This window comes from Anthonomus grandis, chromosome 3 (assembly GCF_022605725.1).
Source record: "Anthonomus grandis grandis chromosome 3, icAntGran1.3, whole genome shotgun sequence".
Taxonomy (NCBI): Eukaryota; Metazoa; Arthropoda; class Insecta; order Coleoptera; family Curculionidae; genus Anthonomus; species Anthonomus grandis.
Genome location: NC_065548.1, coordinates 8613605 through 8640653, shown reverse-complemented (window position 1 = coordinate 8640653; position 27049 = coordinate 8613605). Strand labels below are relative to the sequence as shown.

The 27049-nt window shown below is 32.6% G+C and overlaps 2 protein-coding genes across 3 annotated transcripts; one reads left to right on the top strand and one right to left on the bottom strand.

Moving 5' to 3' along the window:
* Nucleotides 1–5116: 5116 nt before the first annotated feature.
* Nucleotides 5117–27049, bottom strand: LOC126734029 (protein FMC1 homolog). 2 transcript variants are annotated; one of them, XM_050437540.1, is made up of 3 exons: nucleotides 26760–27048; nucleotides 24249–24434; nucleotides 5117–5230 (listed from the first exon to the last, which is right to left on the bottom strand). In XM_050437540.1, the coding sequence occupies exons 1-2, from the start codon at nucleotides 26906–26908 to the stop codon at nucleotides 24278–24280; spliced, it is 306 nt and encodes a 101-aa protein (XP_050293497.1). In that variant the 5' UTR covers nucleotides 26909–27048; the 3' UTR covers nucleotides 5117–5230; nucleotides 24249–24277. The 2 variants fall into 2 exon arrangements, with proteins under 2 accessions (XP_050293497.1, XP_050293498.1); XM_050437541.1 differs by lacking the exon at nucleotides 5117–5230 and adding an exon at nucleotides 24064–24187 and having other exon boundaries at nucleotides 26760–27049.
* Nucleotides 11472–16977, top strand: LOC126734028 (short/branched chain specific acyl-CoA dehydrogenase, mitochondrial). Its single transcript, XM_050437538.1, has 9 exons — nucleotides 11472–11623; nucleotides 11711–11837; nucleotides 11898–11998; nucleotides 12173–12379; nucleotides 12436–12606; nucleotides 14648–14811; nucleotides 14870–15014; nucleotides 16291–16514; nucleotides 16571–16977. Exons 1-9 carry the CDS (start codon nucleotides 11603–11605, stop codon nucleotides 16659–16661), a joined length of 1251 nt encoding a protein of 416 aa, XP_050293495.1. The 5' UTR covers nucleotides 11472–11602; the 3' UTR covers nucleotides 16662–16977.

The window sequence follows — 27049 nt, the reverse complement described above, 5'->3', positions numbered from 1 at the left end:
TGGTGTTTTTTTTCTCTTACTATTTTAATCCCAGTGATATGAAAAATGAAGAAATAGAAGTGTAAAAGGGTTTGGAATCAATAGTTATTTTTCCTTATTTTCAGGGAGTCAAAAAAGCAGAGTAAAAAGTTTTTTCTCAAAATAAACTCACTTCCAGGAAGTAAAAAAAAAGTGAAGAACTCATTTTCTTGGAGATAAAGTCCAATTTTCAAATAAATAAGTAACAAGTTTTGAAGTAGGAGAGTAGAGAAAACTGCAAGAAAAATCAATTTTTTCAAGTATTCAATAAACTCGCTTATTGAAGGGAAAAGAGACTCATCTACTTGATTGAAATGTCCAGTCTCACCAGAATTTATTTCTTACTTCCAGGCACTCGAAAATCTAACTGCCTGGAAGAAAATCCCAGTTTTCAATTAATTCCACAACTATTTAAAGTTAATTTGGTTCTTTTAAAAAAAAAACCTCTCTAGTGGGTCAAAATCATTGCTTGGAAGAAAATGTAAATTTGTAATTTATGTTACAAATTCTCTCACAATTATTAAGGAAACTTACTTCCAGATAGTCAAAAAAAGATATTAAAAAAAGGAGAGAGAATCCCTAGACACTCCAATTGCCTGGAAGAAAATTCCAATTTTTAAACTTTCAGAATATAAAAGTGTCTTAGGATTCTTGAAAAAGTCACTCCAAGTCATTTGCTCAGACAAAAATTCAAATATTCCAATGATCTTGCAATTTTCAGGAAATAAAGGTTAATTAACACGTTAACTGCCATGTGTACCATATATGGACACAGTCAATTTTTATTTAGCGCCATGTGTACCACCAGTGGACACAGAACTTCTTACCTTCCAAGCCATGTACATGGGGTGGCCAGATTAAGCGTTGATTGAAATGTATGTATGGATTGGTATGGCGTAGGAAATAGTTTGTTTCAGAATGGCTCGGGAATATTTTTGTTTTTCGAAATAATATGACACAAAATATTGACGTTTTTAAATGATACGTTTATTTTTTCAATGGGCAGTAATTTAACATGTAAAATTGTTATTTATAATTATAAAATAAACAAACTAATTTTAAAAACAAAATACTTCAAAATACATACGTAGGAAACTCTTTTGGTATTTTTTCAGCATAATTACGCCCCTATTCTTGTGAGTTTTTTTCGTAGCAATCTGCACCTGCCTCTTTTTAGCTTTTTCTCGTTATCTGCCTTTTCGGAAACCTTGTGCTCTTTTGAGGGATTCATTGGGATTGGCGGTACTGCCGTTTCCAAAAGTTGATTTTTTTGAAAGATTTTCTTTGAAAGTCGTTATTGAAATTTTTTTCTCGTTAATTTTATTGTACAGATTTAGGGCATTTACGACTGAGGTACCTGTGATAAATTCAAAGGCCAATTTTCTGTACCATTTAATTGACTTTCTAAGAGAATGTGAATAAGCTGACATTTGGTCTGACATATCAACAAATGATTTAAGACCAAAAAATTATAGTCGATTATTGCAGAAGGTTTGAGCCTAGGACCCTCTCTATGGTGTACATCCTTTAGTTCATCTGTATGTTTTGTGGATAAGAAGAGCACGTCCCTCTTGTCATGCCACTTCATAACAACAACTTTATTTTTATTTTGTTTTGCAACAATTTCCCCTTTTTTTTAATTTTGCATCAACTACAGACTTTGGTAGGTTTCTTCTGTTTTTACGAATCGTTCCAACTAGATGAGTTGATCTATTTTGCAAGTTTTCCGCAAGAGGAATACAGGTATACCAATCGTCTGCAAAAAGGGTCCGGCCACTATCAAGCAATGGTTGCAACATTTCCATAACAATAGATTCCGCAACCGATTGTCCATTTATTTTCTCTTTACCACAATATACTTTCAGGCTGTAAGTAAATCCTCCATCTAGACATACTTTATAAACTTTAATGCCGAACTTATGTCGTTTTCCTTTTATATACTGTCGAAAGGATAACTTACCTCGGAAAGGTATCATGGTTTCATCGATGCAAAGAGACTCTTCTGGAATAATGCAAAAAGAAACACTCTTGTTCAGCATATCAACAAGGCATTGAATTTTATGAAGCCGGTCATTGGGAGGACAATCTTCATTATTTGCCAAATGAAACATACGTAAAAGCAGCTCAAATCTATTCCGCGGCAAATATTTTGATATTTCGTTTTTATATAATGGATTTTTGCGCCAATAATCTTTTAGTGATGGTTTTTTATCCAATCCCATCCAAATTAAAATAGCAATAAATGTTCGTATTTCCTTATAATTAGTATTCACCCATGCATTTAGGCGAGAATATTGGCCAATATTTTCATTCGTTATGGCAAGAATAATTTGCTGTTCCGCGTATCTATTTGTTTCGACAACGATCTTATTAATAACATCGTCGGATACAAGTAATTAAAAAAAATGAAGTTCATCCTTACCGCGCATTTGGGTCTGCAAGGCTAGTGAAATTCCAATATTCATTGGTAGAGTGAATGTCGAAAAATTTCCTGAAGCTGGTCTCCACTCCGGTCTTTCATCATTGCCTGAAGAATCTATGTCTATATCTAACTGAGCAGATGTTGAAGGCTCGGAAGTATCTAAAAAAATGGAGGGTAGTGTATAACAAGATAATCATTACTACACTACACTTAGTTTCGTACGCGAGTTAGTATATTGAAACTTTTTACAACACTGTTTTTTTCTAATAACATTTTAGAAAATAAACGTACCTAACTGACGTACATACTTCATCTTTTTTTTTAGGGCGGTCTTATTCAGAACTGCTTAAAGATATCTCGCCGGCCAAATATGTCGGATCCAAATTAGAATCTGAGATATTTGAAAACTTGTCACTCATGTCGAGGTCTCTATAAATCTCTATTTCTTCTGCTGCAGTCTCCACTGCTTGTTGCATCTCAGTATCAGAAATAATTCTTTTCTTTGCCGCCATTGCTCCTCCAAATTATAGCCCACCAAACAATATGTTTTTACACCGATTTTTATAGAAAGAATGACTGAAGAAGGCAACAAACATAAAATGCACGTGGTATTTGCGCACGTGGTATCTTAATCTTAAGCAGGTGAATAGCTTGCCAAATTTGTTTGGTACATTTCTTGATCTGTTTTTCTCAACTTTGTCAAATGTTGAAGTCATAGAATTATGCCACTGAAAATTTATCACCGGCATCAAACTACCATCCTGCTTATGAAATAAGTATTCCTATTAATTGTGATTTTAGTCTTAAGTATGATGTTTATTATTATGATTTTGTAAACTGTGATTTTGTTGCCATTAATAATTACCTTGCTTGCATAAATTGGGATACTGCTTTTAATCAGAAGGATATTAATAAATGCATTGATATTTTTTACAATGCTCTCTATTTTGCTATTGAGATGTTTGTTCCAATTAAACATTTTAAACCATCTAATTTTCCCACTCGGTTTAGTAGAAAATTACAGAATCTTGTTATTCAAAAAAAGATTGCTCACACAAAATTCAAAAATAGCAAGGAACCCATGGGTTGGTCAAGATATTGTAAACTTATTTGCTAGGTATTTTGAAACTACATACTGGCAACCTGTCCGCAAGGCTCCTGACTATAAATTTGATTACAGTCTGGATTTAAATTGCATCTCTTTTTCTTTATTGGACATATTTGATGAAATCTTACGCCTTCCTAACAAACATTCTTTTGGCCCTGATGGTATCCCATCTGTTTTTCTTAAAAACTGTGTGTGCACTCTGAGTAAGCCTCTGCATCACCTTTTCAATCTTTGCTTGACATTTTTTTCAAATTTCCTGATTATTGGAAGGTAAGCTTTTTAACACCAATTCATAAAAATGGCGATAGAACTGATATTTGTAACTATAGAGGTGTGTGTATTCAGTCTGTAGTTCCTAAGCTGTTTGACAGGTTGTTTTCTGTGCGATTTTCGTGGCACTGTGGGCGATTGCTTAGTGATCATCAGCATGGTTTTTGTCAGGGTAGATCTACGGTGACTAACCTGTTGACTTACCAATATGATTTGATTGGTGCTTTTGAGAGGTCTGTACAGGTCGATAGTGTGTACACAGACTTTGTTCGTATTTTCGAAACAGTTTTTTGACTGTTCGCACACAGTTGGTCAGGATAAGTAATTATATTTCTAATGGTATTGAAGTATCTTCAGGCGTGCCTTAAGGTTCGCATATTGGACCGGTCTTTTTTAACTTGTTCATAAGAGATTTGAGTGATGTAATTGTTCATTCAAAACATCTTGCTTTTGCTGATGATTTTAAACTGTATAAAGCCATTGAGTCATATCTTGATGCTGAGCTACTTCAATTAGATTTAAATAGTGTTGCTGAGTGGTGTAATAGCAATAGTCTGGCACTGAATGTAAAGAAGAAGTGTGTATGTATTTCGTTTGGTCGTTCTAATAAAATTATTAATTATCAATACACAATCAACAATAACGAACTCAAGTCAGTTGATACAGTTAAAGATTTAGGTGTTCTTTTTGATACCAAGCTAACTTTTTTGCCCCACATTTTGGATATTATTAACAGGAGTATGCGTAGTCTTGGTTTTATCACTAGATATAGTGTACATCTTTCACTTTATTGTTTCAAAGTAATTTGGTCCCCTTATTATGATTCTCATATTGAACGCCTTGAGGCTGTACAAAGAAGATTCTTAAGATCCCTTGCTTATAGAGCTGAAGTTAATATTTTTCGTAATTATTACATCGACTATAATGCTATCAGTGTCCAATTTAATATCCCTAATCTTGAAGTCAGGCGGCATTATTCTGATGCTTTAACGTTTTATAAGATCTTAAATGGTTTATATCATTGTCCTACCATCTTGGAAGCAATTCCTTTTAACACCTGTCAAGGAAGGATCAACTCCTCTATGTTTCGTTTACCCTTTCATTCGGCCAACTATGGGTTTTTTTCTCCACTGACTAGGACCTTGCGTTTCTTTAATGAAAACAGTTTGGATCCATTTTCCGGCGGCTTACGGTCATTCAAATAAAAAAAAAAATTCTTAGCACTTGCCTAATGATTTTATTAAAGGTTTTTTGGGCGTAATTTTTACACCAGTTAGGACTAAAGAAAAAACTGAATATTTAATGCCTGTAGAGAATTTTATTTTAACTAGAATAACTATTTACATGAGCAAAGTAATGTACAACTATTAGGCACAGTTCTGGGTAGTTCCAGATGTTTTTGCGGAAGGTACCTGAAATATTTATAATATTTTCATACTGGTTCATTATACATGAGAAGAATTTAAATATTTTCAGAAATTGAATAAGAAACTTAGTCTTTTATTACGCACATTCTTATGGGTGCTTTCTTTTGTTATTCCTAGCTTCGTTATCCCACTGAATGTGGCCAAAAAAACATTATATTCTGAATTGTACTCTAAGGTTGTTAAACAATAGTAATAATGGTCCAAGTATATTCGATCCTTGCATATATTTTCAGTGAATATTACTAGGCATTTACACTATGGTACACCTTACTAGAGAAATTTTCAGTGAGAAAATGATGGTTCAATTTCTAGATCAAGTTGGTATTTTCATTATCTTGTAACGATCAGACTTCGATCTAACTATAAAACCGTAGTTCCTTGAAAAAAGCATGTAAATCTACGAAATGATTTTGATCATCGGACAATTAACCAGAAAACTATATCGATGGAGAAACTTTACGGACATATTGATCCTGATTCGCATTGGGTGCTGGCTAACACTTTTATGTAATTAACAATGACATTGGGTGTACCATAAATGTCCCCATAATTATTTGATATTTTTTCGAAAACTAATCAAGTCAAAAAGTACTTTATTGTTTAAAAAAATATACAAAGCATGTATGCACTTATACTTTAATAAAGATCTAATTAGAACTCTTCCAGGTTATAATAAGGTCTGCTTAAAAGTGACTTTTTGACCCTTATATATAACAATGAACTTTTCACCAAAGTGGTACTCCTAGGAATCGGTGAGGGTAAATTAAGTTTCAGTTGGGGTGCGTGTACCAATCAATTATTTATGAGTGTTGTTATCTTGCAGAAGAGGGCTACCAGATTTATTTGCAAAGTAGGTATAAGAGATTCATGTAGAGAACTTTTTATTACTCACAAAATCCTTACGTTGCCTTCTTTATTTATACTGAAAACGGTGTGCTTAATTCACAAAAAGTACTAAAATCTCAATGTTGGAGATAGGCACCATTATACTCATTATAGCAGCAGAAGGGCTAATGATATGATTTTGCCTGTACCCTCAAACTCATTAATAAAAATGTTATTTACATTTGATGGTAAAAAAATGTTTAATCATCTTCCAGCGGATATTAAGGAAGTGCAAAGTAATTGAGTCTTTAGGAAACGGGTTAAAAAATTGTTGGTTGCAAGAGGCTACTATGAAGTAAATGTCTTCTTTTTAGATAGATTTTAACATATGACATTATATATTTTATATTTTCTGACGAATATTTGTCTGTGCCCTGTCAGAAATGTGTATGTAGTACTTAAGTTTTGCTGTAAGAGATTTTCTTTTTTGAGCATTATTTTAGTTGCTATTTTATACTTATGTATGATTTGTGAATTGTTTCTTTTTGTTTATACCTATGTATGGTAATGCCATTCTTCCCATACAGCTTTGTCGACAAGATTATCTCTTATGACAATAAAGCATATTTTAATTTGATTTGATAAGTGACATATGCAATGGTGTTGGGCCTTACAGCCTGATTTTTAAAATAAGGGTAGATGTTTCCAAAAATGAAAAGAGAAGTCAGCGTCAATGTATTTTCTGTTCCACAAAGCGCGTTCTGCAGTACTTTGAGGGACTTTTACAATAAATCTAACTGTCCACTTTTAAAAAGTGAAGGAACATATTTAAAAGAGACTCAAAACAGAGACCTGTGGGACACCACAGCTAACTTCCAATGTTAAGGACTTTGCTCCTGAGCACGCAACATGTTGATAACGACAATCAAGATAAGATCGAAGACAAGAAAGAGCCATGCACCGTCTTGAGCTTTAATAGCAGCATTCGGTCATCCACACAATCGACAGCCTTGGATAGATCACAGAACACCGCTGCCGTGATTCAATCCTAGAAATTGACATTTTCAAGAAAACTTTAGACAGCATCATGAGCACTTCTGGTCTTCTGAAAACCAACGTGTTTAAAAGCTATTAAATTAAATGATTGAAGAGAATTGAACATCCGTCTTTTAATCAACTTTTTGATGACTTTGGATAATGTAAGTAGTAAAGAGATCGGACGAATTAGCACCCTTATATATAGAGATCACTGTTGCAGACTTAGGCAAAAAGGAAAATTCCCTGTAGCCAGGATTCATTAATACCCACTGATAGCGCTTCCAATCCTTAGTAACTGCGCTAAGATTTCATCGTTGCCACTTGATTTTTTATTTTCGAAATAACCTCTTTAAGCTCGTACCTTGTTGTTTTAAAAAACAGAATTAGTTTTTTTGGTAAGATAATGGGTCAGAATTATAAGTTAAAGTTTTGGTTAAATTATTTGCTATGTTATGATAAAAATTATTTAGCGACAAAATTAGCAGGAGTTGACTTATTGCGAAAATCGTTAATAATTGCCCAACTTTCTTTTTAGCTTTAGAGAGTCTACCGTTATATAAGTTTATAGTACATATTTTTAGCCTTCTTAATAAGTTTTCTGTAAATACTACGGTATTTATTACAAGGAATCAAGCTATAATCTCTAATTTGTATATATTTATATTTTCATACGGAATAGATACTACCTTTAATATTAAGATACCAACGAAGTAAAATAAATATTTGGGTACAAAAAATCATGCCAGAAATAAGTATCTATAATATTTTTTTAATATATGTACCTATATTAAAAAAATATAAATAAAAGCTTCAACTTCCAATTGAATTTAAATCGTACTTTATTTCAGACTCCTCAAAGTGAAGAAGAATGGAACAAAGTTAGCGAAGATTTCAATAAGATTTGGCATTTTCCACATTGCATAGGCGCCATGGACGGAAATCACATTGTCATCGAGGCACCTACATTCAGTGGTAGTGAATTTTTTAACTATAAAGGGACTTTTAGTGTAGTTCTTTTTGCGGTTGTTGACGCAAATTATAATTTTCTCTATGCAAATGTTGGTTGTCAAGGACGAATTTCTGACGAAGGTATTTTTAAATCTACGCCATTTTATAAACTATTAGTTGAAGGAAAACTAAATTTGCCAAACAAACGTGTTCTTCTTGTAAGGGAAAAAGAAAGTCCATATGTTTTAGTGGCAGATGATGCGTTCCCCCCTAAAACATGCATTATGAAACCATACAGTGGCCATCAAGATAAGGGATCTATAGAACGTGTGTTCAATTACCGAATTTCACGTGCTCGGAGAATAGTAGAAAATGTATTTGGCATTTTAGCGTCTGTGTTTCGAGTTTTTCGGAAACCAATGTTGCTACAACCAGAAAAGGTAGAAAAAGTGACTTTGGCATGCATTTGTTTGCATAACTATCTAAGATGTGTCTTGTCGAAAAATAAATATAACCCAGCAGGGAGCTTTGATATAGAACATATAGATAGTGCTATACTAGAAGATGGCGCCTGGAGAAAAGATCAACAAACTTTACAGTCGTTTTTTAATCTACAACAGACTGCACGAAAATCATCTGTAGAAGCTATGGAAATAAGAAAAGAATTTGCTGAATATTTTGTGTCTGAGCAAGGTCAAGTTCCATGGCAGTTAAAATTTTGTTCATAGTCTTTTGAGAATGATATATATATATAAATATATGGATCACTATGTATGTACTTATAAGATATTTTTTATCTTTCTGTCTACTTCCTCTGAAGAAGCATCGCACAAAATTCCGATTTCCTTTAAGGCGTCTGCCTTTTTATATCGATTTTTATAGTCTGGGTGTCGGGCGTCCCATAACAATCTAGATTCTCTTTACATTTCAATTAATTTACACGTATTTTGAACACTCCATTTCATTGTTTTTTCCGGCGTAGTCATTTTGTACACAGCACGAGACAAACTAAAACCACGAATTTATTTCTGTTTTCTTTTTGTCGAGCGGGTAGCGCGTACACACTAGACCAACTGAGTTGCCAGAAACGCCGACAAAACATCAACCCTTTGATCTTTACCGCCAAGCGGCGGGAAAAATAAAAAGTTGCTGAAAACACGAACAAAACAAAATAGTTCCAACCGAACGATTGTGATTTAGTTTTTATTCAATAAAAATGGAAAGACGACATTTAACTCGAGAGGAAATGCTAAGAGCAGTCGGAATGCTTGAGACAGGAACAAGTCAAAGAGACGTTGCAAGAGCTTTGGATACATCTCCCAGTGTAATTAACCGTTTGTGGACAAGATATAGAGAGACAAATGATGTTAGAGAACGGCATCAAGGCCCGTCGCGAGTTACCACACCTGCCCAAGACCGTTTTATAACTTTGCAAGCTCAAAGAAATCCGACGGTAACAGCCTCTGTTTTGGTTCAGCAGCTCTTACGAGTGCATAACGTCGAGGTTTCAGGTCAAACTATTAGAAACCGTTTGTATGAGAGAGGACTTCATGCCAGAAGACCCCTAAGGGTTCCTCGGTTAACTTTAGGAAATCGAGGTGCAAGATTAACGTGGTGCCAAGAACATGTTAATTGGAATCAAGAAAGATGGGCCACAGTTCTTTTTACGGATGAGTCTCGATTTTCATTTTATCCTGATTCTGGTAGAATTCGCGTCTGGAGAGAGGAAGGAAATGAAAGTCGTTTGCGTCATGCCCGGGTAGTAAGTAGTAAGGCAACGTGGTGGATCACTAATGTTTTGGGGTGGCATTAGACTTGACGGAAAAACGAACCTCATTTTTGCGGAAAATACAATGACTGGAATAAGTTATAGGGATAATATACTACTGCCTGTAATTGTTCCATATTTACGCGAAATGGGCACAAATTCGTTGTTGCAACAAGATAATGCCCCACCACATCGAGCACGGCTTGTGCGAATCGCTATTGAGGAAAATCAAATCAATCTTCTTTTCTACCCTGGCCCTCTACCTCACCGGACCTTGATCCAATTGAGCATGTTTGGGATTGGTTAAAAAGGCAATTTCTTCAACGATTTGACTTTTTTCAAAGCGCTCTGGAGCTTCGTCTTGCTGTGACACATGTTTGGGAGGAGTTGCTTCAAGAATTAATTAATAATTTAATTTTAAGTATGCCTAGGCGATGCCAAAGTGTTATTAATAATAGAGGTGGACCATCTGGCTACTAGTTTAAGTTGTAGTTGGTAAATTTTTATTTTTATAATTTTTTTTAATAAACGGGATTTTATTCTTTATTTTTATTTGGGCCCTAAATTATGAGTAAATTATAATCTACAAAAAAAAGTTAATAATTATATTGTTATTTTATTCGAATAATGTAAAAAAATTGCAAATATTTACTTTTTTCCAATCTTCTCAAAAATATTAACAATATGTTAATGTATGTGTTCCCTAGACCATTTTGATGTGTGTAATATTGAAACTTTATGACTCTATAAGTTTGTAATTATTAATATGCTTTGTCCACAATTGGTAATTAACTTTCGATCATAAAGCTTATTTTCAATTTGAATTTAACAGAACGAAGGTTACTTGCTGATATCTTTAGGCCTGTAGTAAGCCAACGATTATTCTTTTTGGACCAATCATTTACTATGCTTTTTATTTCAGGAAAAATAGTCCAGAGTAATTTATTGAGATAAAAGATCAAACTTTGTTCGGCAAGACTGCCTAAACAGCAGGATATTTCTGCAAGTAGTAATCGGTTAAGTTGAACCCCAAATAAATTTCTTTAAGATATTCTTCTGAATATTATGCTTTTTATTCCATGAGAATTAGTTATTGAGATTCTGTAGTTTATAGTAGTCACCTTGAACGTTGTTTTTCGACATGACTGTCTAAAATGCCGGATATTTCAGAAACCACTACTTGCATCATTTGAACCCTTAACCAAATTTCTAGAGAATATTCTTCTTAATTTTATGCTTTTTTACTTTGTGAGAATATTCCCATAATTTTTAAAAATCTTGAAGTGAGTGAACACTCCTTGCTTAATCTGGTCAAGACGCAGGTATAAAAGTCATTTTCTATTTCTTTCTATCACCCTGTGCCTCTCAATTTAAGTGTTCTAAAGGCAAAAAAGATTAATAATTAATAACAAACAAGTATAACGTGTTTCGTAATTTAATAGAAGATACTGGTCTGCAAGGATGTCCTACACCTAACCGATATGACTGTGTAAGTAATCCTGATAGCCTAGAAGTAAATCTTGTAAAAATTCAGACAGGAAATCATACATATATATTAAAATAAAATATACAGTGAATCTGTATTGATTAAATGCCTTTAAGGGGACATAAAAAAGTGCTAATAAAAAAATCCGTTAGTATATGACCCACAATAAACCATAAAAAGGATTAACATCAGTAACTCTCTCTCTCATTGACGTATTGGGAGGCTTGTGTGTGAGATAAGATATAACATTTCTGTCTCATTTTTGTGATAGACACAGTATCGTGCGGTGACCATGGCCACTTTAGCGAGACAGGTACCAATATGTAAATTTTTATTATTATTATTATTTGTTACCTTGAATTTTCAATTAATAACAATATAATTTAAAATGTTTATTTAGATAATAAAAAATGCCAAACGTGTTGGCTCGAGGAATATATTTGTTTCTGCTAAGAGTTTCCATGAAGCCAGCACACAATTGCCCCTGACGTTCTTGTCTGAGGACGAGAAGGCCATGCAAGAAACAGGTAAGGATGTACAAGTTAAAGGGGGGGCGTGGGTAGAGATTAAACGGTGTTTTTGTATAGTGGCTCGCTTGTCAAAAGAACAAATTTTGCCACACGTGAAAGACATGGAAAACGACAAGAAAATTAAGGATTCGGTGCTTAAGTTGCTGTTTGAAAATGGCGTAAGTACCATATGGGACTTTGGACCCAATCGAATTAAGAGATTTTTAAATGTTGACTTGAATTAGTGGGTGAAATCTCAATAAAGCTAGTTGTCTCCATTTCCAGATTTTTAAATGACACCCAGTATAATTATTTAATTTACAATTTGTAGTGAAATAAAATTTTAAATTTAGCTTATGGGTATTCATACACCTGCAGAGTACAACGGATCAGATTGTAACTTTTTGACAGCAATGCTAATAGTAGAAGAGCTGTCAAAAGTCGATCCTTCAGTGGCGGCGCTAGTGGACATTCACAACACCTTGGTAAACTCGGTTTTTATTAAATACGCCAATAAGGAGCAAAAGGAGAAGTATTTGCCACGATTGTGCACAGATATGGTAAGAAAACTGGATTTTCCATACGAAAAATTAAATTAAACGAGAAAAAATTGTAGGTGGGTAGTTTCGCTTTAACCGAACCATCATCAGGCACGGACGCTTTTGCCCTTAAAACGACCGCGAAAAAGGTCGGGAACGAATACGTGCTGAACGGATCGAAAATGTGGATTTCCAATTCGGACTTTTCCGGGGTGTTTTTAATTATGGCTAACGCTGATACTTCTAAGGTAACTTTTTTTTTTATAAATTAATCAAAACGACCGGGAGAAGCTTTTTCAAGATGGCGCGCTAGTACGCCATCTTGAATTCAGGAACTGCCATTTTTACTTCAAAGTGGAAGAATGAAAAGCTACAGAATAACGTGTTAGAGAAAGATAGACTAATGGCATTAACGATGTGTAAGACACGGAGGGATATATCCAATATTTTTTGGGGAAGTTTAAGAGAAAAAGTGGCAATGATAAAATGTCGATTTTAAAATAATTTTTACTCATCCGCCATTTTGAATTTAGGCACTATGATTTTTACGTCAAACAGTACCTATATAAGCCACGCCCCAATTATTAATTTTATGTGTTAGATAAAGACAGGCTTATTTCAATAACAACGTGTAAGACAAAGAAGGATATAGGCATTTTTTGCTGAGAAATGTAAGAAAGAATGCTAATGATAAAATGTCAATTGTAAAATAATGTTTGCCTATTCGCCATTTTGAATTTAGGTACTGTCATTTTTATGTCAAACGTTTACATATAAACCACACCCAAATTAAATAAAATTAATAGTTTTATGTCTTAGTTAGAGAAAGATAGGCTTGACTAAAATAATTTTTGCTTATCCGCCATTTTGAATTTAGCAACTGGCATTTTTACGTCAAACATTTACCTAAAAGCAACTCCCAAATTAAACAAAATTAACAGTTTATGTGTTAGAGAAAGACAGGTTTATGTCATTAACAATGTGTAAGACAAAGAGGCATCTATGCATTTTTTTGCTGAGAAATGTAAGAAGAAAAAGAGTGCTAATGATAAAATGTCAATTTTAAAATAATTTTTGCCTATCCGCCATTTTGAATTTAGGTACTGTCATTTTTATGTTAAACGTGTACCTATAAGCCACGCCCAAATTAAACAAAATTAACAGTTTTAGGCTTATGGCAAAAACTATGTGAAAGACAAGGACATGCATATCTGAAAATAAAAAAATTGAGAGAAACTTTGGGGGGAAAGAGGCAAAGTATCAATTTCGGATATTTTCTAAATTTTTCAAAATATAAAAGGACACCTTCTAACCGCCATTTTGAATTAAAGTTCCAATTTTTTTGTTCCAAGATGGCGTCCATCTGCAATTTTTACAGTTTTCATAGGATGTTGTTTTAGAAAAAGACAGACTTATGTCAATAAGAATGTGTAAGATACAGTGAAGGATATATACCTTTTCTTTTCAAAAAAATCCAAGACATGAAGGACATGAGGTAAAAGCGTCAAATATTTAAAAAAAAAAAACAAATTTTATGCAACATTTCATGGTTGCCAGGGTAATTTAGCAAAATTCAAAATGGTGGCAAAATATGTTAGACAAAGACAAACTTATTCAGCAACAATGATGTGTAAGACAAAGAAATCCATATCCGAAAATCATGAACGTGAACATTTTTCATATAAAATTAGAGGGAAAAAGGGCAAAGTATCAATTTTGGGTTTTTCCTTTTATATATTTTCCGAATTTTCCAACATGCAAAAAAACCCCATCTATCGGCCATTTTGAATTTATAAATTCAAGTTTCATTTTTTTTTTGTTTCAAAATGGAGTCTGTCCACCATTTTGATTGAGTTTAATGTGTAAAAGAAAGACATATGTAGTTATATGGCAACTACAATCTGTAAGACAAAGAAGAGCATAAATACACATTTATACACGCACTGTGTAAACCACAAGCATTTACCGTAATATATATCACAATCTAAAAACAATAACGGCATGAAAATGTCAACCTTGAAAATTTCTTATCAAATTGCCGAAATAAATTTATTGCGGGAGAGCGCAGATATACTTTAATAACTGTATCACAAATTAAAATATCAATTTCCGATTAATCAAGGTTTATTTCATGGAAATGCGTTCATTTATCAACGCTATAATAATCATCTATATTATATGCAGTATGTGAGGATAACTTTTTGACATTTGACTGACTGCACGCGCAATCTTGAAAAACAAAATGGCCTCCTTTAAATTGACAATTATTAAATATTAAATGTACTTTAGGGCTACAAAGGAATTACGTGTTTCATAGTGGATCGAGACACTCCCGGATTCACCATAAACAAACCGGAAGATAAACTGGGTATTGTCGCTTCCGGTACATGCATGTTAACACTGGAAGATGTAAAGATCCCGGAAACGAATGTCCTTGGGGAGGTGGGACAAGGGTAAATTAATTTTATAAACATGAGATATATTAAGGGTCTTATTTAATATTGATTGTAGGTATAAAATAGCGATAGAAGTGTTAAATGAGGGTAGAATAGGAATCGCGTCGCAGATGTTGGGTTTGGCCCAGGGATGTTTTGACGTTACCATCCCATATACGTTAGAAAGGAAGCAGTTTGGACAGTCTATATTTAATTTCCAGGTAAGAGGAAACATTATTATTTTAGTACTAAAAATCGTGTGTAACACCCTAAAGATACTAATCACATTAGTCCAAAATTAACCTTATAGTTGTAATTACCACATTATCTTAAATCCTATCGCACTAATTAAAGAACGTTCTTATCGTATTTATTGTATTGCACATAGTAAACCCAAGTATAATTACCATCATAAGCTTGATTCAATTTTTTATTCAAAATTATTATCTGCTTGTGCAAATAACGTAAAGCAATTAATAATATCAATAAGAATAGAAACAAATGTGTCAAAACATATTTGTCTCACGTTTAATTTACGTTTGTTAGAATGAAGGTCAAAATGATAAGATGTTTCGTTGCTATTAGAACTTAGTTAGAGGTACAATTTTCTATGAAGGTTCTTTTAAGAATATTCTAATTATTTCAAGTAATTGTCAATAAAATTAGCAAAAAAAACTGTCCTAACTACCTAAATCTTTCGCACAGAATCACGTTTTTACAGTCAAATCGGGAAATCCCTTATAATAAGGTGAAAAAATGATGAACATATTCCCAGTGGCTTCCAAGTTATATCCAAAAAAGTCTGTCAATAACTTGATGTTGCAATATATGTTATTCAACTTCATATCTGGTGGCCCTTGGACCTTGGTCAACAAAATTGCCTCTAACTAAAAAAGTTTTTGCGGTACAAATAACATTTTGATATGAAATTATTGGGCAAGAAATGCTGCTTCTTTCACAATAAGTCTTTTAGGACTATTTTGATTATGTTATTAAAATATTCTCAAGAATAGTGACAATTTGCAAAAAATCACCGCACACAAAACTGCTTCAAATCTCGTCAATCACCCTCAAACGTATCCAAATCCTTAGCTCAGAATCAGGTTTTTACCCTTAAATTCATCCTCAGAAGAATAATTTCATCTGGTTATTCTATAATAAGTTAAAAAAAATATGAACATATTCCAAGTTGTACATACATAAGTTGTGCTAAAAAATGCGTGTTAATAATTAAAAATCGTGATATTGCAATATGTCTATTTGCTGCCCCTTAGACCTTGGTTGACAAAATTGCCTCTAACTCAAAAACTTTTTGAGATACAAAAAACGTTTTGATATGAAATTATTGTGTAGGAAATGCCCTATCCTTGGATTAAATATATTCAGAAAACTGATATATCCATACCCAAAGAAACATTCACACACTTCTCAGAAAACTGACGAAATAAAATAATCAAAAGCCCCAACTTAGAGCTAAAATACTCCCTACTTTTCCAGGGTATGCAACATCAAATAGCCCATATAGCGACCCAAATCGAATGCGCTCGTTTGCTCACATACAACGCGGCCAGATTACTGGAACAAGGGGTGCCATACATTAAGGAGGCTTCGATGGCCAAATATTACGCTTCAGAAGTAGCCCAACAGGCCACCATCAAATGTATCGACTGGATGGGCGGTGTTGGATTTACCAAAGATTTCCCACAAGAGAAGTTTTACAGGTCAGCACTTCATATCACCATTGAATAACGAAATTAATAATCTTGTTTCTTTTCAGGGATTGTAAGATAGGCAGTATTTACGAAGGTACTAGCAACATTCAGCTCACGACAATCGCCAAAGCTATTTATAAGCAGTTTAGTCAATAAGTGATATTGTGATTTATACTGTTTGAGATATATTATCTTTTTGTGTATGTTTTTTATTCGATCAAAAAAAAATTAAGAAATAAAGATTGTTGTTGTTTTAGGATATCTAATCTTAGTTATGTGAACTTTAAACTCGATTTGACAATATGATTGTCATTAACTATGTTGGGCAACCGCGTTGATCTGTTAATAGTAAGGAATTCTAATCCGAATGTCAGAAGTGTAATAGTTTTCTATTTTTATCGTTTTTGTTTGTCAAGTTAGGCAGGTTGTATATTCAAAACGTGCCTTTAATTAATAAAGAACTTTTTACTATCGTAAATTGTTTAATTTTTCAAGAATTCCTGTTCTAAGTATCCCTGATCTAAGGCAACCTGAATTAATTACTAAAAAATATTAAACCTCTTCTTATGGATATTATAATTTCCAGCAGTTCCTAATCTTTAAAACATTAGTGTATCTACATAGTAATCACTTAAGTAAACTTAAGAAAATTTTTTAAAAGAAAAACTTTGGGGCATTTAAACAGGCTTGCTTGCAGGTCAATTGGGAAAAACGTAATGCATCTCTAATAATCCTCTATTGCCTTTCTACAACAAATTAATTCAAATACTCAATAGTAAATTCCCCATTACACATCGTCGGTCCCAAGGCAAAACCATGAATGTGCAAAATTGGCAATTTTTACCTATCTACATTTTCAAGCACCTCTAAACCAGTTCTTGACAATGCCAAACCAACGAATCTGCAAGCATCATGGTTTTGCTGGGGGTAGCTGTACTGCCTTTGACGTATCTTAGTTTGTATTCGACTGTCGCAACGCGCGTATCGTGAATGTGACACTTTCGTGGTTTTGGCCTTGCATTAAAAGTTTCAAGTCAGTGAATGTGGTAAAGTCCAATTCAGAGATCTATTAGAATCTTTGATGTGTCGCAGATGCCGCACTAACTAGTCCGTGCGCCTATGTCGTATTTATTGTCGCATGATATACATGTTTAAATGGTAAGATTTTATATAGTTTATCTATGAAATCATTTTAAATATACGGAAAACCGCATGTTTTATACTATTTTTTATTTTTCTTTCGAAAATGTCCATTTTTAGAAAGAAAATAATATCACAAGAAAATAATATCAAAAAATTGACCGCGGACTAAAATCCAAGCATCTTACAAAATATTTTAAACACTCCCAGCACTCACAGCCTTGTCACCTCTTTTTAGCCAGTCTATTAAACAAAGATAAAACATCTGCGTTCTGGCGATTCCTACTTTAGGCTGTGCAAGTAATTGTGTATCTCTCTCTATCCCACTGGTTTTGAGAATTACGGGGCCGTACCCAGATAAATTTATGGGCTGTTTTTGTATTACTTTTGACGTGTTTAAAAAAAAAAAATCTTTAAGGATGGGTCTATCACATTTAATAGTTGGGAGGGAGGTCAGGTGAGGTCATTATTATTTGATGGATTTTGCTGGTTTTCCTTTTTCCCCTTTTATAAAAGTGGTGTATTTCGAATTTGGCCTGTATTCGTCTAAATTTTTTGCAGTTTTTACTGTGAGGAAGTGTGTTTTTTTATTTGTGTTTGTGGATTTGTTTTAGTATTATAACTTCTTCCACCATTCTCTGGGAAAAACCCTTTTTTGCTATAGTAAGAAAAACACTGTTTCTATTAAGAAAATAAGTCTAAAATTTTGTTTTTTACAGCGTACTTCCTTCTGTTGTCGCAGTTGAGGATCAAATTTCGTGTTTGTCTAGGAATTTTTTTTGACGAAGAAATTTACAACAAAAGTTACATTTTTTTCTTACTTAATAATAACCACAGTAATTTTTTCAAGAAGGAAAATTTTGCAATTATTGATTTATGGATTACTCTGAAGATTTTTTTAGTGTTTTTTAAAGAAATGACTAAAATCCGCTTGCTAAAAGCCCAGAACATTGAAATTACATCCCAGGAGTGCCCGTGCGAAAAAAAACACTTGTCCCTTATTGGCACCCCAATATTTTAAAAACAATATTTTTTCAATTATTGATTTATGGCCATCTCTTTTCTGAAGAAATGATTGGAATTTATTCATTAAATGTCAAGACAATTGAATTTTCATTCCACGAGTGCCTGTAAAAAATAAAATAATTTGTCCCTTATTGACACAATAATATCTTGAGTTCTAGTAGTCAAGATTTTGAAATTATTGATTTATGGACTACTCTGAAGGCTTTTTTAGTCTTTTCTGAAGAAACGCTTGAAATTCATTTACTAAAAGTTAAAAAATTGGATTTTTTGTTCCAGGAGTGCCTGTAAGAAAAAAAATAATTTGTCTCTTATTGGCCCGCCAATATCTTGAATTCTAGTAGTAAAAATTTCGTTATTATTGATTTATTGACTACTTTGAAGACTTTCCTAGTCTTTTCTATAAAAATAACTGAAATTTAATAACTAAAAGTAGGAAGAAAATGGACATTTTATTCCAGAAGGAAAAAATTTGTCTCTTATTGGCATCTTACTTATACCTTGAGTTCTAACAGTCAAAATTTTCCCGTTATTGATTTATGAACTACTTTAAAGGTTTTTTTATTCTTTTTTAAAGAAATGACTAGAATCAATTTATTAAGAGCCAAGAAAATTGCATTTTTATTCCAGGGGTGGCTGTAAAAGACAAATTAATTTGTTTCTGGTTAGTACCCTAATATCTTAGGGTTCTATTGATTTAATTTTGAAATGAATGAGTTATGGACTACTCTGAAGGCTTTTTTAGTTTTTGTTAAAGAACTTACTAAAATCCATTTTATAAAAGTCAAGTAATTGGAACTTTTATTTCAGGAGTGCCTGTAAAAACATAATAATTTGTCAACATTTATATGAAATAAAAGTATACTTATCTCATTCCTTTATGACCTAGATAGAGCTAAACTTATGTGTCAAAAAGATATTGATACATTTTAATATTCAAACGTTTTTTCATAAATAACATTTAAATAATAGAGTGTTTATAGGTAAAAAAATTGAATGGGTTTATAGAAAACGACAGTCAACTGATCAAAAATTAGTAAGACCCTATCACGAATTTTGTTCCAATCTCATCTTTTGGCTCATTGACAACATGCAGCAATATATGCCCTTCAGCGACACAATAAAGACTGCTTCTTCCTTCATTCTCTGGAAAAAAGTCCCTTTTTTGCCATAGTAAGAAACCCCTATTTTTATTAATTAAACAAGTTTAAAGTTTTGTTTTTTTCAGCTTACTGCCCCTGTTTGTCCTTAAGCGACACAATAAAGAATATAATTATAATGTAATGCTTTTGTATCCATATGCTGATGTGCGAAATGAAGTTGAAATCCATAGCAGCAACAGAGAAACTGTTTCCTTCCTTAATGGAAGAAACTGCTAAAGAACAAAGGCAAAAAAACAGAATTTAGAAATTTGTATTAACTCTTTGGGCCAGATTCAAAAGACTGGTTAAATTTATAAAAGTATTTAGTATCCTCACTGTAGTTTTAGGATTCAGTATACTTAAAATGTAGTGTCTTGTATAAGATTTTTAGTTTTTAGTATAAGCATTTATCTTTGTTAATTTTCATCTAATCTCTCCTATTATGCACAATAACTAAATATGAGGCAAACAAATTAATAAATATTACATTCAGGATGTAAAGTGTGTTTTTTACAAGTAAAACTTGTGTCTTTTAAACGCATAAGATATAGACAGCTAGATGATTTTTATTTGGTAAAATTCATTTTACGTACTTAAATCTTACTTATATTTAAATTAAATATTATCAACTATCCTGAATTTCTAACTTAATAAAACTAATCCCAAGAATCTCGAATAATAAATTTTAAGACCGGACCTGTGCAACTTTTCCCGCTTGAGTGCCTGTGACTCAGGTCAGACTTCTAACAAAATAGTACGTGGGCGCATGTAGTCAAATTTTACGAAACAAATGTATAAATTCTTAAAAAATGCTTAAAACATTTATTTATTTAATAAAATGATTAAATATCGCTTAGAATATTACTTTATGACTCTTTCCACATAACATTTTGCGATTTAAACATGCATGTCATGTGACAATATAAGCAACACCGGCACACGGACTATTCGCGGCACATCAAAGATTCTAATAGATCTCTGAACTGAACTATACATTCGTTGTTTTGACATTGTAAGTGTATGGTATACTTTGTAACATTCGTGTATAGATTTTGAGTAGTAAAAAATCAATTATAAAATGATAAACGTGACATCTAGAACACAAAAAATAATGGATAGCGTTAGGTCTAAACATGAAAGAGATAAGCAATGTATGGACCAAAATGGAACTAAGGTATAACGTGGGTTTTTTCAAGCCAAAGAAGGACCAGTGCAAGATATGTTTGGCACAGAAAAATATGACTGGAGAAGAAAAAGAAGCGCAAGAACAAACGTTCCAGCAACACTTGAGAAGAAAGGAATTGGCACGCAAGGCTCGCAGTGCTGTTAAACTGGAAGCAATAAACAATTCTACTATATTAGCATTCAATTTTGACCTTGAAGCTGTACTCACAACTCCAAAAGGATCTGCAGGACAGATATTTTACTTGCGCAAGTTAGCTGTTTATAACTTGGCAGTTTATAATATTGGAAATCAAGATGGCATTTCCTATCTATGGGATGAAACCCAGGGTAAAAGGGGTTCAAATGAAATCGCTTTTTATATCTATGAATACGTATTATCTAATCCAGAAGTAACATAAGTTAGAATGATGTCAGATGGCTGTGGTGGCCAGCAAAAGAATTCAAATTTTGCTGCTATGTATATGCAGCTCATTTTTGGTCATCCTAGCTTGAAAATCATATTTCAATCAAAATTGAGCAGAAAGCTAAGCATGTTCCTGTATACATTCCTGAAGGTTGGGCGCAAGTAATACGAGATACTCGTATGAAACCACGCCCATTTGAAGTGAGGAGCAGAAGCTTTGATAATGTTTATGATTTTAAAGAATTTGCAGCGCAAAAATTTGAGATGAACAAAATACCATGGCGTAAGGTTTGCTGGATTCGTTCTGGAATCGGACATGACGAAGGTGTTTTACAAAATGGATTTTGAACAAGAATTTCATGACATAAACTGCATGAAAAAATTTCGATGTCGACCAAAAACAGCGGCGTTTAAAAAATCATATGAATGTGAGTTACCCATTGCGAAGCCAAAATATCAGGATTTACAAAAAATGTGTTCTTATTTAACAAATCCCAAAAGTTTATCACAGTTTTTACAAGTCGCTAAAAATTAATAATAATATTAGGGATAGATTACCAGAACCAGATGACAGTAAAAATACTAACTCAGATGAAAATTAAACCATTTCACTTTTTACTCAAGCTCATTTAAGCATATAAATTTAGTTCCTTTTGTATTTTCAGTATTTTTTGAGAAAATCTTTTTCGTTTTTATAGTTTATTTTGCCAATGATTTAGAAGTTTAAGTAGTTTTGTTTTCTTAGATTTATAGATCCCGAGTTTATCCTAGTTTCCCAATAAAAATACACATGTTTATTGATATTTCAAATCAACAAAAATATTGAAAATCATTGTCTTTAGGTTTTCTTATTGTACTGTAAGTGATTTGAAAGCAAATTTTGCAATGCCAAATCCACGAATGTGACGTTTTGGAAGGTGGGGGCTAATAAACAGAAAAAATAATAAGCAAGTCATATACTGTCAAAGTAGATCCTATGTCTCCCAAGAAATGAAATTATTCCGACAAAAATCTGAATTTTCACAGTGTATCAAAACCTTCAAACCCAAATATCTCCAAATCACGATTTTTCACATTCATGGTTATGGCATTGGGTCGACGACATGTAAAGTCAAAACGTAGAAAATACTGGATCACTAGGGGTACGCTGCATATTTTATAACGTAAAAATTTGTTTACGAATTATACAGAGATAAAACGTAAGATCTTAAAATTAGAATAATTATTTCAATAATATTTTACAGTCATTAAGAAGTAAAAGAAAACATGGTGGATTCTAAATTCTGTATGTGGTTTACAAAGGCCAAATATATCCCAACAATACATGCCACCAAACTCAATTCCTAGTGCTGCTTTGTTTCAGTACAAATTGTCTAAAATAACCACTATAAACTCATTGTCTCTTTTTCAGGGTGTGTCTGGACAATGTTTTTATTTTAGTCCTGTAACAGTTGATGATATCTCTAACATCCTTTCAGAAAATCCTTCAGGGTGGGATAACCTTTCTATTTAGGTTTTTATGAATTTACCTAATTGTGTACCTACTGGCTTTATTTTGCTTGGTGATTTTCCTGATGTACTAAAGAAGGATGTATATAGTTTTTTACATTTTTAAGCAGGATGAATTGCGGCCAATTACAGGCCAATATAATGAAATTGTTAAATTCCTAGGCGAAAAGGGTTTAAATGAATCTCAGTTTGGCAAAAACACAAACGATGCCATTGACTGCGTCTCACACATGAAATTTTGATGTAAAATATCTTAAATTTCAAGTGTAGTTTAAATGATGCACGTTGAGGTCCATGGCATGTTAATGTCACAAACTGTAATAAGTTGTTAAGATTGTTTATTGATGTATGATTTACCTAAGTTTGATAAACACATTTAACAATTTATTTCATTAAATTGGCTTCTGGCTGTTTTGCGAATAGAACAATTAAGTGCGAGCTAAACAAGAGTATTGCTAAAAATGTTTACTTTAAATCTTATTTTATAAAGAAAAAGATATTGATTCGCCCTTCAATTCTTATGCATCTTTCAACATCATTATACCACTATCTACTTCTAGTGTAACACAAAGTTAAATTTTTATAGGGGTAAAACAAGATTTAATCATCTCTCTCAGTCATAAAAAAAAATTCTGCTTCATATCGTTTATATTGGAGTTTTTGTGTATTTTAAATATTGAATATACAAATACTACATAAGTACTGTTTAAGTTTAATAAATAATAATGGTCATATCTCAGGTTTCAATTTGTTTTTTAGAGTAATGATGGTTTTAGTGTATTTGTTGCTTTTAAACACCTTGATATTTTAAACAAATAAAACTTTGAAGAAGTAGTCCGTTCTTGCAGTGGAGTTAATAGATCCATAGGTAACTAAAAGTAGTTCGACCATCTTCTCCCACTAAATTTATTTAACAAGTTTTGTCCCACTCTCATGTATTTTTATTTGTTTTAACCTTGTTGGAGGCACTGGAACTATAAGATGTATTGACCAACCCAACCCAATCCAACCCCTTAATTTGTTATCCCTGATGATGGACATGTTATAGGTCCAAAACATGTTGGATTAATAGTTTTTAAATAAATTTAGTGGAGGATGACCGAAATACTTTTAGTTACCCTTTATTTGATTTGATTTTGAAAAAAAAAACACATCAGACAAAGAAATTTCCTTGTTTTATTATTTTCCTTGCATCTAGAACTTCTGTTAACTGCTGTAAATACAGGGATATTGCTTAGAAGTGACTATTTGTGTCTATAAGGTTAATTTTAATTGTCACTTTATCACAAGATTATTACAATAAATCTTAATACATTAGACCTAAAGCGCAGTCTTACTTACATTTACTACAATTTTCACGGAAAAAAAATCTACTTAGGATCATGAGGTAATTTGAATCCGACCATTCTAGCAGTTTCCTGTACAGTTCTCTCACCCTTGCCATGGAACTCATCATGTATTTCTCCAGAAAGGCGCGAGCTCTTTAGGTAGCAAAGGTATGTTTTGGCTAGAAAGTCCATTTCTTCCCTAGGGCATAAAAGAATTCCCTTTAATTTTACAAACACTATTAATTGTAAGTGGTAAGGAAAGCTTTAACTAATTATGCTGAAGAATGTTTTCCTCTTAAAACGTGTATGGCTTGTGTATGGGTGCAGGCAAATGTAACATAAACTTTGAAAGGTTTAATGATGAGCTAGTAGGTATGCCTGAAAGGTTACACACCCTGTTTGATATCTATAAATGTAATCCTATTTTAGTCACCAAGAAACAGTTAAACAATTATAAAAACCTTAACAGACAAGCTATTTGTCAAGGGAATAAAAATTCCTATGGCTTTTAGGCAACTAAATAACAAACAAGTCTTAATGTGGAAAATAAAACCAAACTTAAATAGACAAGTTTTAAGTAATAATAAATGCAGAATCTTTTAATTCTTTCAGATAACATTATCTAAGCAGAATGTCCTTTATTTCTTGATTACATGCCCATATACTTACAAGAGCGAAAGTGGATCCTGAATTTAAGGATAAGAAATCTCAGGATAAACCATCTACAACATCGGCAATAGATAGACTCACACAAAAGATTATACAGAAGGATGAGAAATAGGTATAGATTCATTTGGTAAGTTTTATGACCTTGTGAAAGCATTTCATTGTACTTCTCCTGCAGAATTATCCAGAAATTGAAATTATATACCATTTGGATGTTAATGGTGTGAGACTAATCTTCAGGCTAGCAGTCAATAAGTTGGTTTTATGAACAGTGTATTGACTGACAGAAACATAAATCATGCTGTTACACAGTTCTTGCTTCTCTTCTATTCCAATGTTTTTCCAAATAAAGAAGTAAAAAAAAAAAATATATATATATATATAAAATGATAACATCCTTAAGGGCTAGTAAATCATTGTCCACTTTTTTCTGAACTGGGGCCATTCTAGCAATGCACAGGAAATCTTTAAGTTTCGACAGAGATTGTTGTAGGCAGCACTTCAGAGACCTTCATGTACTTACATTTCCTTGCTCCTACATCTATCAATGTTTAATTCACATTTTTAATAAAATCTCCCAGTTTAAAACAGATATATACAACACCAGGCATAGTAGAAACATTATCACTGACTTTCGCAGGCTTTCTAGAACTAGACAATCTGACTTCTAATGTATTCAGTTCTTTAATGGTATTCCACTCCATATAAGAAATATTGAAGCCAAGGTATTTTTTAAGAAAATTAAATTATAGTTTGTGAATGGTGCTTTTTATTCTTTTGACAAATACCTGCAAAGAAATTTTAATTTTCTTTGAGTGATTATGATTTTGTGTCGAATTACTTTTTTTATGTAATAACTATATCCAAATATATATATTTCTAGCCATTAGATTTACATTTTGACTTGTAAGAAATAAATACACCTAATGTATTTATTTGGCCTCTTGTAGTCACTTTTTGGTATTGCAGAAGAGAGCTATATTAGTATATTTATGGAACAGCCAATAGGGTAAAGCCAACACTGTAAGCCCATGTTTAAAAACCAAAGGATTTTAACTCTATATGAATTAATTGTTCTTGAAACCATTACAATTATCCATAAATATTGACACAAGTTGCAGCCTAACAATGTCACTCATATGACCCGAAATGCCTCAAAATTATAATTACACATACCTCGTCCTCAATCGTTTATGAGAGCATTAAGATCTACAATAATCTACCAAATGATTTGTCTGTCATTCCTTCCCTCAAAATGTTTAGAAGTAAAGTTAGGATGTTGCTAACTGGTAGATTCTATTATAGTTTAAGTGAATTTTATTGTGATAGTTTTTAATGCTCTTATTTTTAGTTTTTAAACAATTTGATAAGTTCTATTTGCCATTGTCTGATAATATATTATATCCACAGTTTAGGTACCTCATTATATTTTAATTTAATGTTTTGTTTTTTGTATAGTTATTTTATATCTGATGTATGTATGTATGTTAAGTCTACTTTCACAGCTTTTGACCTATATTAATTTATATTGGCTTTGACTTTATTAATAAATATTTGATTTGATTTTATGTTAAACCTGTTCGGACAACTGATGCTAACGAGCAGCTACTAATAACAATGTTCCAATATACAAGAAAAGTTGTCCTTATTGGATCTTATTCTTTGAAATATCCTCACTCAGCTTATATTACATAACTTCTAGTCCATTTCATAAGGTTCAAACAGATTCATTGGGTTTTCTATTTTAACACTCCTCTTTTCCGCTAACAGTACACTTTTAGTAAATTATTCTTCAAAATTCATGGCCAAACTAGAGACACTAGTTTCATATCGATGAATAGTCCTATAATATACTTACCGGGCTTTGCATAGCTGTTCATCTGTAGTGTTATACTTCCTATACTGACTTATAATGTACTGGTACCCCAAATTCTCCCTTAAATTCGTTGCAGGAAGGGCATAACGCAGTTCTTGTATTATGCCCCTTAAGGTGGCCAATTTGGACATTTTAAGTGATTTTTGGTTGGAGCAAGGGCACAGCGAGAGAGGTTTTTACTAATTTTTCTCGGTAATATTTTATTATGAATTTTTAAACAAGAAAAAAAATAAATAAGAATTTTTTTAGGTTAGGAAATTAATGACCTAAGT